This window comes from Dromaius novaehollandiae, chromosome 22 (genome assembly GCF_036370855.1).
Source record: "Dromaius novaehollandiae isolate bDroNov1 chromosome 22, bDroNov1.hap1, whole genome shotgun sequence".
Classification (NCBI taxonomy): domain Eukaryota; kingdom Metazoa; phylum Chordata; class Aves; order Casuariiformes; family Dromaiidae; genus Dromaius; species Dromaius novaehollandiae.
In genome coordinates, this window is record NC_088119.1 from 11,436,651 (window position 1) to 11,448,999 (window position 12,349).

A 12,349-nucleotide genomic window follows, 5' to 3' on the forward strand; every position below is an offset into this window, starting at 1 on the left:
CAGCAACAGGCTTTGCAAACGAAAATGGCTATAGCTGCCCTCCAGAGCAGCGTGTTACAAGATGGATGCAACACTCAAGGCAACAATTAACATTTGTCCTTAAGAGCAGAGGCATCTTCTCACCCTGGGAGAGCTGTTAAAATCAATAAACTGAATGTGTCTGCTCACTGCCTGCCTGCAGAAGCAACGGAAGTGCCCTAGAGGCTGAGCTGGGGGCAGAGGGTCCTGCTCGGGCAGGAGATTGAGCAGCAGACCACTGAGGGTTTTGTTATGCTTTTAATCAACATTTGAAACACATAAGGCATATGGTAACATTAGACAGAGGAGCATTACACATTATAGTCATGTAAACAGCATTGGCACACTTGCTTTCTGTCCAACTTGGTTACACGCACAAAGCGGAATAATATTTTTTAAACAAAGATTTTCCAAGTGTCTGTAAGGATGAGTGTCACTCATATCACAGATCTGCAAATCAACATGACTCAGACAGTACAGACCAGACCATATGTTGTAAGAGGCTCAGAGTCTAATGCGTTTCACATCATGCTCACATACTACTTGCCAGTCACGCTTTGCCATCACCAGGGCTTAGAACACCAGAGACTTCATTTGGCAATAACAGTGTTTTTTACACCTATGATAGCAGCTGTAAGCTGGCCAGGATCCTGCACTGATTAAAGCCTGATGCTCACACTTTTTACTTGTCACTGGTCACTCAATTCTCATATAACACAGGTGTTCTGAAATGAAATATACAGCTAAACTCCTGCCCCCCCCCCCAAGTATCTTCAATGTTTGCTAAAGCTACAGATCTTAGTAGGGGGTGTGCTTCTCTGTGCAAGCTGAGGCTGCTTCCCTTTCTCTTCTACAGTTAGTATGCAACACAAATGAGCTTGAGAGAAATTAGAGTCAAAAACTTGACTAAAGCTGCCTGGTGACAGCAGAAAGAGTTGCATTTTGTCCAAGACCAGAACTGCCAAAACTGTCAGTCCGAAAAGGTGACTACAGTAATGACACTGGAGTGGCATTTGAACAGTTATCCCTGTGCTTAGTAACATAAGCACATACATCCAATGCAGCGCCTACATGGCAGCACAAGAGGCAGAGGGCAGGGCGAAGGAAGCCTTTGCTTCTGTGCTCAGGAACTCGTTACTCATGCTTTTCACCTGGCCTCCTCTCCTCATGGCACAGCCTGCGGGTCAGACAATCAGTAAAATAAACATTAAACTGCACTTCTGATAGCTGGAATGGCATGCACAACTTAAGCACAGGAATCTCATGTTTCCCTTATAGTATGAGTTTGCCCTAAACAGTTAAGCAACATCTGGAACAGAACAGTTTTTTTTTTTTTTTTTTTTTAACCCTAGGCTTTTTGCTTTGGTCCTTGGTATACAACCTGCTGGTTAACTTTAATGAGTTAAGACACTTAAAGTTGTTTGACCTAGGTTTCATACTTATTGGCCCATAAAATTGTCTGTAAAAAAAAAGACTATTATAAGAAAAAACCTAGAGCATTAATTAGTGAGGCAGTGAAGAACAAGGTTTTAATCTTAGTCTTTCTGTAGAAAACATTGTTGCTACTGAGGGATTAAAAAAAGTCAAATTCAGTAACTGAATACCATAGTAATTGCTCATAACTCATACCCTGAAAAGGGCTTCAGGAATCTGTAGATAGAAAATATACTAGCAACTACCCTAGGAGAGCTGGGAGCCCTGACTGTTTCCAGAGAGCCAAGGCACAGGCAGCAGGTAATGCCTCACTTGAGGACAGATTCTGAGCCAAACAGTCATTATGGGGGAAACAACTGCTTTACAATACAACTCTTCTGGATTCAGGGGCACAGAACCTCCAGGACAGCCCTGGAAAGTCTGTAGTACATGTAAAGAGGGTGTCACATTCAAGGAAAGTCAAAACTACATCACCAGTGTTCACAAAACAGAGCTAGCAAGAATCACAAAAGGTTTTTGGGAGTACTTTGAAAGGCATGAATGGGAAAGGCTCCGGTGACTTCCTAGTCCTTACAAGCATGTAGAGAAGGCACTGGGATACTGTTTTCTGTGGTATATCACAAGGCAGCATATGTCAGATGTCCTACAAGGAGCTTCAAGATTCCCGCTTTCTTCCTTCACACTGTATCGAGATGGACTAGGCTGTTAAGCCTTGCTACGCTGCCTAATCTAAGGCCATCCAAGTAAGGCACTGGGCATGCACTTAGTTGAGAGTAAAGCAGAAAAAGATGATGTTACTGTAAAACACAATTGGATAGTTCCCCCTTTATAAATTTGCAGGATCTGAAGATGTGCAGTGCTGTGTGCCATTTGAGCATGCTGCGCTTTCATCGAGGTGGTCAGGTTTCACAGAGGAGCAGGTCCAGACTTTACATCTCATGAATTTAGACAGTCATTCTGTTATCAGACATGGTAAAGGAGCATTAGACACGGTTTGATTTCATCTAAATTAGCAGGATAGAGGCAGACAGAGCAGAAGCAGCAAGATTTTGGATTCAGAAAAGGTTAAGAGTTGTTCTGTGAATTTCATTAGCCTGTTTATGAAGTTCACATATCAAGTGCAAGAAATGGAAAGATACAGATCTGTGACTGCGTACTAGCCCTTCTCCAAGGTCCTAGGCGATGGGGTTGTTTTAGTACTTAAAAGTTAACCAGAGCAAGTCCCCTGGAGTCTATGTCTATGCAATAGGTAGCAAAACTAGGGAGTGAACCCCAGCACCTAAAAGACAAGCTGCACTGAGAGATGGGAGGAGCACCATTTATTTCTCCTGTGGAGGATACAGCTGACAGAGGAAGAAGCCACATTCTCTTGCTACTTAAAGAGAAAAACCCCCATGGCAATGTTTCACGGTGTTCTTGAGCAGTGCAGGGCTTCACATACAGGGCCCTAGGTAAGCAGGCCCTTTCCTTCCTAGAGTTTGGTTGAGCAGCACTCCTAGTAGCAAGCATTTGAGCTCTTCCATGATGGCCAGCTGCTCTTGGTGTCCTCACATTTACCTTTTCAAATCCAAAATGAAGCCTAAAACCCTGCAGCACCTACAATCCACGACAATCTCAAACTCCTAAAGCAAGCGCAAACAGCAACACAGTCACCCCGGGTTGAACACAGTACAACAGGAAGGAGGGGCACCACCCAGGACATTAAGTGCTCACAGAATTAGGTTTGGGCCTCTGCACAGTTACATTTCCAAGCGCATGGAAGAAAAGAAGAGAAATGGAGTTCTAGTCTGGGAGGAGCACCCCAGGTGGTTCCTAAAGCCTTGGTGCTGTAAGAGAGCCTAAGAGTCCCAAGACTGGTAGTTTCAGGGGGAAGAAGAGGCAAGCCCTACTGCAGCACCAAACCACAACACGTGAGCTGGTTTGAGTGGCTACCTAAAGATATAGCTAGAAGAGAATGGAAAGCGCAATTGAAACTGCTCAAGATGCCCAGGCAAAGAGGCTTGACACAGAGCTAGACAGTTTGCCATCTGTTCGTGTAACTCAGTGATAGCTTCGCCGAATGACTCTCATGGAATCCTGAGCTAGCCCAGGGTTCCCTGCGAAGCTGGTTTACAGGATTGGTTCTTGCCAGTTACCTCCCAAACCATATCATCTTCTCCCCAATGCCCAGGGCACGGCACAAAGCAAGCATTAACAGATGTTCATCCCCGTCTCGCTGACGTCCGATTCCGCGCTGCAGCCCTTGGAAATACAAACATGAGGGTGAAGTTTAGCCTTAACGATATCAACTTGGAGCCCAACACTAATAAAGCACAGAGCCAACATCAATTGTTCCAGTCATTTCTGAGACCCAGTTGAGTCCTTATGGTCTCTAAAATCAGACAGCTTGGCCTGACTTTACAGTTTGGGATCAGAAAACGGACAAGATCACGGTACCTAACTGAAATTTTTCTTCAGTATTTAGACACAAACCAGACCAGCCTCTCAGGTCATTTGCTGACTGCACAGGGAAGTGACTGCAAATTAAGAGTGCAATATGCTACAGACTCCAGAATGCCAAGCTGATTATTTACAAGGCAAGGACAAGATGACCTGTTACTATCGCACTGGTATTAAAGGCCTGTGAAAGCAGAGGGGAGAGAGTGTAATAAGTGTAAATTGCAGAGTAGCCAGTGCTAGAATAAGACTAGGCCAGCCACACTTTTCCTCTGGCTACTTAAGCCGCTTCCACAGTTTGGCCCATTCTTTTGCTGAACATGCTTCTCAAAGGTGACGGGGTGAGTGCTACTACGTGGGCTCAGTTTCTGTGGAGATAGTCGGCAGCTACTAAAATATTTTACGCTTTCGTTTTACAGTGATAGGCTAGGCAGTTGCTAATTACTAGCTGCCTGGAAGCTTCAGCTGCACGGCCAGAGGAAAATAAGATTAGTTTGGAATTTCAGTAGAGAAACAAGTGATTAGAAAAGTGTGTGAAATAAACAGGCTTCAAAACAAAGCTAGGGCAAGAGGCATATCTGGCAAAGGGCCAGTCATGACAAGAGCATGCAAACCTCATCTGAACTTTAACCACGATGCTCCTGTATTGATGAAGATGAAAGCTATTGATCTGTCCATTTCCAGGTCCCAAAGAGATCAGGGAGTTAAACCAGGAATTCACAATCTGCACACATCTCTTTCCTTATTAGTTCTCTTCTTTCTTGGATTCTTCCTTCGGTACTTCAGGAACTAGGATGACCTTCCCAACATTCTTCTTCTCTTGCATCTGCCTCATGGCATCTGCCACCTAGAAACAACATGAATCCCATGAGACCCACACCCACCATGCAGTGCAGCCACTCCCTTCCTCGGGCTCCCTTGGCCCACCCACACTCGTCTGAGGGGATCCGTGAGGTGGCTTTCCCAGCAGTCCAAGCAAGTGCCAGACATCTGAGTGCATCTGCACAGATGCATTTTGGACAGAGCTGGGCAGCTACCCGAGACTGCCGACAAGAAACGCCTCAAGAATTCATACACACCACAGAAAGGATGCTCTACTGTGCAAGCTGTGGAAGACAGCGGAGGTGTGGAAAGGAAGCTCTAGTGACACAGAGGGAAACACTGCAGAGACACAGACAACAGCCAGAAGGACAACACTCCTACCACCTACAAAATCCTAGAACAAAACATTTACAAGTTTTTAAGCAAAACAGCACCTGGGCCAGGCTTGGAATCAACACAGTTTTCCTTAAGCATTTGCCTCCGACTAGGTTGCAGATCAGTAACACCAATGGATCATTACCGAGTCCTTTGATCCCCTGCAATAGCCTCCACCCCAGCAAAAGATTTCAAGGGAAGCAACCAGCTCTACTCGGACACAGTGAAGCAGTAGCATCAAGCACACCAGAGCTGCTGAAAAAGCTACAGCTTCCCTTTCAACACACTCATTCTGCTTCACTGCCTGGGCTTCCTTCCATCCATCCATGAAAGGGCAGCAGCACCCTTCCCAGGTTTCTGCATAATTACAGTGTGCAGACTCAGGGCAGTCTCCAGTCTGATGTATAACCCTGTCGCTTCATGGGCTGCTGCTGCCCAGAGGACACATCTGAGCACCTGCTCTATTCCACAGGGACGCTGTCTGGCACCATCCAGCTCTGTGCATTGGAGCAGAAGACCCCAGCCACTTTCCTTCCCCTTAATATCTTAAAAGGGAGGAGGGTGCTGAATGGCTGAGAACTGCTGGTTGTTAGCGACTTGCAACAGTTTAGCCCCCACGAATGAGGTGCTCACCTTGAGCCAGAACTTACTATGCAGAAAACACAGTATTTTCTGGATGATGGCAGCCTGTACATTAGCTTAGACTCACCTGCTCAAAGGGCCATACAGAGTCTATCTTGGGCTTGATCTTGCCTTGGTTGTACAGGTTAATCAGCTTGGTTATAACACCTCCAAGAAGCTCATACTCTTCATCCATGTTTCCAAGGTCATAGCCACACACAGCCTTGTTATGGTGTAGGAGCTGCAAGGCATTGATGCTGAACTGGTTCCACCAGGTTTTAGCCATAGCCATGAGGTTCTTCTTCTGTCCAGTGATCACATTTGATACTCCTAAAAAGAAAAGCTACAGATGAGCTGGAGTCAACACAACACGAAAGGCAGCAGGCATCCCGTGTAACAGGTCAGACAATACCCAGGGTAACAGCTGCTCACACAGGATACGGTAGTGGAGAGCAGCTGTGCGAACTGGACTATATCAACAGACTTGATCTGCCCAGTCAACCCTCAGTGAAAGCATGGGCCCGCTTTGGCCACGAGGTGTGCAGACTGTGGAATATCAGCACCCACGCACGGCAAAAATAAAGAACTCCTCCTCCCTTAGGAGGGCGGCAGCAGTACAGCTAGAACGAAACACCAGCAGAGGCAAGAGAGGGCTACACGCCACATTCAGCCACGCTGGCAGGCCTGAACTGCCTTCTGCCACAGCCAGGCTTCCCGAGGGAAGCCGCACACTGCAACGGTTAACTGCCAGAACAACAGAGGCAGCACTGATGCAAGCGTCTGGAATCCCACTGGGGGCTGTGTGAGCGCTTTGTCTTCAGGGACAAAAATCACAGTGTTTCAGGGCTGGGGAATGGAGAGATAAGTACTCAGTAGCTTCGAACCTCATCACCCACACATCCCTTAATAAAAAAAGCCAGTTTCTATTAGTGCCCTACATTGAGTCAGCCCAGACAAAGCAGCTGTGCCAGCGTTCCTCCGTGAGGACATTCCAGCTTCCCCTGCAGGCACTTATTCACACACATGAGCAGATCGCTCATGGGAGGGCAGAGCACTGCAGTCTGTGGCCAGAGCTCTCAGGACAAGGCAAAAATCTCACTCCCCTCCATGCCCCACCCAAGTGGGGCATCTTAAAAACCCTGATGAAATAACTGAACTCTAAGACAGCAGCAAGCAACTGTGATGCTCCCTCACAGCCTTGTGACCAAGGCCAGAGCAATGTAGAGCATTCCCATGCAGATCACACCTACGCTGCTATCACATGGTCCCTCATAAACAGGACCCCAGGCTTTGGGCACACTGCTCAGCAGGCAGCTCTCACACTCACCGTAAGTTATGAGTTTGCCCATTGGCTTCAAGAGGTGAAACGCTTTGGATGTATCAGATCCTCCCAGGGGGTCCATGACAATATCAACACCTAGAGGGAATTGAAAATAACTAGAAGTTTCTTTGTACTTCAAAGAAATGCAAGACACTTGTAAAAATCCTCCACACAGTACCTTTGGGAGAGATTTTCCGGACCTCTTCTACATAATCCATTGTTCTGTAGTCGATGGGGTGAGCGACGCCACTCTCCCGGAGTGCATCATGCTTAGAGGCAGATGCTGTGCCAAAAATGGTGACGTTTTCTACTGTCTTGCACAGCTGAACAGCAGCAGTTCCCACGCCACCTGAAAATAAGCAGAGAGAAAGACTTAGAAGCAAACAAGGAATCAGAGCAGCTGGAAAGCCTCTGGACACGTAAGTTATCCCTGCTTGTACCAATCCTGCAACTCCAGCAGGGCACGGAATAAAGGCTTTGCCTGAGGCAGATCAAAACTTGCAAATCACACCAGAGAAGACTAATTCAGGCTTCTGCAAAAGGGGGTTAGCCCCATAACAGCTCTGCCAGGGCTTTGGAGGCAGCGAGACCAGTCCGACCATGCGGCAGTTCAGTTTCCAGGGGATCTGCCGGTGTCTGAGTCGACGTGACACCTGCATCTCTGGCATATGATATCTTGTCAGTCCAGCACTACTGCAATTGCCTGATGATCTGTGTCACTCCCCCCCCGGCCCCCTCAGTCAAGAAGCTGTGTATTGAGGCCAAGAGTCACAGCATGGGCTGGCAGCAATTATTTACCTGCAGCCATATGGATGAGGACACTCTGGTTGGGTCTCAGGTTTCCAAAATCAAAGAGGATCATGTAGGCGGTAATGTAGTTGACAGGAAAAGCAGCTCCTTCCTCGAAGCTCATTCCCTCGGGCATCAACCAGGTCTGGTTGGCTGGCACATTCACCACTTCTTGCCAGAGTCCGGACCTAGCCAGCACCATCACCCTATCACCAACCTAAAACCAAAAAAGCCACAGGCTGGTCTGAAACGGGCTCCGGGCTAGCAGAAGAGTCGCCGCACCCGTGCCCTCCGCACGCCAGCACCAGCCACACGCGCAGCGTGCCCTGCGCGCCGGTCCCCGCTGCCTGCGCCATCCCGGGCTTGGACGGGCGCCCGCGGCCTGCGCGCCGCTCATCAGGCAAAGCGCAGCACGGCGCTTCGCTACGGATCTGGTCACGTGCCAGACGCTCCGGAGGGACTGCGGGCTCCTGCAGCGCGGGCCTGCACCCGACACGCTGCCCGGCTTCCTCGTCCTCCGACGGGATCGCGGCAAAGCAGAGGGACGGGGCTGCGCCCGGCCCAAGCTGGGAGCAGGAGTCTGAGCAACTTGAAAGGCTTCTGCTGCCCCTGCAAGGACCGTTCTGCCAAGGGGCAGGGGCTTGGGGCAATGCTTAAATCAACAGGATCTTTCCTGGAAAAAGCATGTGCAGCTGCAGGCAAACCTGCACGGTCTAAGCCTCAAACGCGAAGGCCGAGGCGTCCCCCGAAGCCTGCTCTCAACCGCCAGGCACGGGACGTCCGCTCGCCGGGCAGGGGCAGGGGACCAGCGGGCAGGGGCAGGGGACCGGCCGGGCAGGGGCAGGGGACCGGCCGGGCAGGGGCAGGGGCAGGGGACCGGCCGGGCAGGAGGGCTCAGGCCGCGCGGGCTCCGCATTCGCCCTTGAGCAGACCAGGGCATCTTCCTCGGGGGGGGGGGGGGGGGGGGCGGGGACCGCCCTCGACAAGCCAGGGCTTTCGGGAGGCCGTTTCGGTAGCTGCAGCCCCAAGGAGCGGCCTGAAGCACCGCGGCCCCCGCGGCCGAGCCGCCCAGAGCCGCCCGGAGCCGCCCGCCGCGTCCCGCGTGGCACCGACTGACCGACCGGTAGCGGGGCGGCGCGGCGGCCCCCGCCCCAGCTCCACCGGGGCCCCGGGCAGCCCCCGCCCCCGCCCCGCCCCCCGGCTCCACCGGGGCCCCGGGCAGCCCCCGCCCCCGCCTCGCCCCCCGGCTCCACCGGGGCCCCGGGCAGCCCCCGCCCCCGCCTCGCCCCCCGGCTCCACCGGGGCCCCGGGCAGCCCCCGCCCCCGCCTCGCCCCCCGGCTCCACCGGGGCCCCGGGCAGCCCCCGCCCCGCCTCGCCCCCCGGCCCCACCGGGGCCCCGGGCAGCCCCGCCCCCGCCTCGCCCCCCGGCTCCACCGGGGCCCCGGGCAGCCCCGCCCCCACCCCGCCCCCCAGCTCCACCGGGGCCCCGGGCAGCCCCGCCCACCCCCCGGCCCGCAGGCCCCGGGCAGCCCCCCCCCCCCCCCCCGGCCCGCAGGCCCCGGGCAGCCCCCCCCCCTCCCCGGCCCGCAGGCCCCAGGGACTGCAGGGACGAGGGCTCCGCTCCCGCCGCCGGGGCGGGGCAGGGCAGGGCGCGGCCCGGCCCGCGCCGCCGCCCCGCCCGGGCCCCGCCGCCCCCCGGGCCGCCGCTCACCTGCCGGCCGCGGACGCCGTCGCCCAGGGCGCGCACGGTGCCGGCGCACTCCATGCCGGGGCAGTAGGGCGGCGGCGGCTGCCGCTCGTACAGCCCCTGCCGCGCCAGCAGGTCGGCGAAGTTGAGGCCGCAGGCGCGGACGCGCACCGAGAGCTCGCCGGGCCGTGGGCCGCCGCCGCGCCGCGCCTGCACCTTCACCTTCTCGTAGCCGCCGAAGCCCGTCAGCACCAGCGCGCGGTGCTCGGCCGCCGCCGCGTCCCCGCCGCCCGCCGGCGGCTCGGGGCTGGGGGCCGCGGCGGGGGCGGGGGCCGGGGCCGGGGCCGGGGCCGCCTCGGCGGGGGCTGCGGCGGGGGCCGGGGCCGGCTCGGCGGGGGCCGGCGGGGCGGACATGGCGGAGCGGCGCAGAGCGGGAGCGGCGGCGGCGGCGGCGAAAACGCGGAGCGGGGCGCGGCCGCGGGGGCGGGGCGGGGGCCGGGGGCGGGGGAAACGCGGGGCGGGGCGGGGCGGGGCGGGGCGGGGGTCGGGGCGGGGGAAAACCCGGAGCGGGGCGCGGCCGCGCGGGACGGGGCGGGGCGGGGGTCGGGGCGGGGGAAAACCCGGAGCGGGGCGGGGGTCGGCGTCGGGGTTGGGGAAAACCCGGAACAGGGCGCGGCCGCAGGGACCGGAGCGGGGCGGGGCGGGGGCGGCGAAAACCCGGAGTGCGGAGCCGCGGCGGGCGGCCCGGGGCGAGGCTGCGGGCGGCCCCGGTGCCCGTCCCGGTGCCGGGGCACCGGCAGAGGCCGCCCCGGGCTGGGCGCCGCCTGGGCGCGGACGGAGCAGCCCAGCTGACCCCGGCTCCGCTGACACGGCTCCGCAGGCTGCTCCCCTCCCGGAGACAACGGGGCCCTGTCAGGTGCCCGGGGTGCTCGGGGACGTGGCCTCACTCCCCGCGGGCGCGAGGCACCGAGGAAACCCCGCCCGCTCCGGCCGCGGCTCCCGCGAGCAGCGCCGCCCGCACGGAGAGCCGCGGCTGCTCCCGCTCCCCCGTGCCGCAGCCGGGACCAGCGGCTGTCGCTGGGCGCCAGGCCCCTTCCCGGACCCCGCTGCAGCCGCCCCGGGAGGCGGACGCCCCGCTAACGCTCGCGCACCCTCGGAGAAAGCCGCCGACGAGAGGATCTTCTCCTTAACCTCGACCTTCCACCGTGGCACCAACCATTTACCGATAATTACAGTCTTAAAATCCATGCCTAGCGCCCGCGCACCGTGCACCGGCCAGGGGCCGACTGCTCGGTCGGCACGTCTCACCTTGCCGAAAACACCAGCCTCCCCTGCGCGCTCGCCGTGGCTGCGCGGCACGACGTGCACAAGCCCCGCAGCGGCAGGCGCCTCGCGTGGCAGGTGGTTCACCCGCACCGCCGAAAATCGGGTTGCTTCAGCTATTAATTCCGGACCCGTTTCAGAGTCGTGGCGGGGTGTCAGCGGCCCACAGGGTCCGGCCATGCCCCGCGCGTCAGTGCTGGCGCTCCCCGCCCGCACGTCCCTCCCGGGGCTCGGCGACCCGGGAAGCGCCGGCTGCCCCGGCCCCGCGGCCGAGCCGCCCTCCGAGCCCTCGCGGCAGTGGGGACCGGGGTGGCTGGCAGCATCCCTGCGCCCCGCCCGTCTCTGCCGCCGGCGTGATGGGGGCCGGACGGCACGGGTGCGAAGGAGGGGTCTGCTCAGGGAGGCACCAAAAAGGGGCTGCTCACCTCCGGCGGCGGCTGCAGAGGCGCCAGGGCCCCCCGGGCACACGGGGGTCCGCGGCTGCGACGCAGGGCTGTGTCCCCGCCACACGCCCCGGCTGCGCCCTCGCCAGCAGCGGCTGTGTCAGTCGGTGCCTCCGTGCTTCAGTCCCGGCAATTGCTGAAGGATGCTGCTTCCATCTGACAGCGCTCCTGGGCTGCCGTAACGAGCTTTGGCTTGCTCACATAAATTAAACTGCTCACCCAGAGGTGCGGACTTCATTAACGCCAGCAGCGAGTCACATCAGCATCAGTCTAGCGCAGAACGTAAACGGGCCGGACACATGAAAGGGGATTTGCCTGGGACTTTTTTCCCTTCTCTTAACCTGATTGCTGTTGATGCGTATCTCTGCTGTGTGCATCCAAACTCCGCTGCTACTCCACCTCTTCGTCTTCTGGGGGAATCCATCAGATGACACTGTTCAGGGCTCAGTGATTTGACTGTTGAATGTTAACAGTCAGCAATATTCTGCAGTTTTGCCTGACAAATTTCTAGCTCTTTCACATATTTGATGAGTTCAAGGAGATATTTAAGAATAGATCCGATGAGAAAGGAGCATTCAAGCGCCTCCCTTATTTCCATCCTAGTCTTACCAGGGAAAATCCCAGAGCAGAAATAGGGTGATGCAGACCAAGACGAACAGCAAAGATGCGTGCAAAGCAGCAGGGCACCCGCCCTGAAGATGCGGACGGGGCTCCATGTGTGTAGCGGGACGGGCCTGAGCTCTGCTGGTGCCTTCAGGGGTGACGCTCGGGTGCCTCTTGCTAGGTGCAGGCCTGCGTCCTGCGGGGGAGCGGGCCGCAGCGTGGAGAACGGGGCACCTGGCTAAGTTCACTTGCTTCATCCTGTCTAAAATTAGGTCCAGGGCCGCTGACCGGCTGTGCAGGAGCGGGCTGCGGGGCTCGCTGCAGGCGCAGGACCGGGGCGTCGCGGCGCCAGGTCTCGGCTGCGGGGTCGTTGGGGAAGGCTGGCTGCTTCCCAGACGTCTCCCTTGCTCGGGTCCTGAGGAGGTCCTCTAGTTGCTTTGCACACCAGTACAGAAAACATAAACATCCCACAGCCA

At 56.5% G+C, this 12,349-nt stretch overlaps 1 protein-coding gene across 1 annotated transcript; it reads right to left on the minus strand.

The window, feature by feature from the left end:
• Positions 1–257: 257 nt before the first annotated feature.
• VAT1 (vesicle amine transport 1) lies at positions 258–9,987 on the minus strand. The gene is made up of 6 exons (XM_064524830.1): positions 9,529–9,987; positions 7,826–8,033; positions 7,206–7,376; positions 7,034–7,123; positions 5,795–6,036; positions 258–4,735 (listed from the first exon to the last, which is right to left on the minus strand). Exons 1-6 carry the CDS (start codon positions 9,916–9,918, stop codon positions 4,634–4,636), a joined length of 1,203 nt encoding a protein of 400 aa, XP_064380900.1. The 5' UTR covers positions 9,919–9,987; the 3' UTR covers positions 258–4,633.
• Between the last annotated feature and the right edge of the window lie 2,362 nt (positions 9,988–12,349).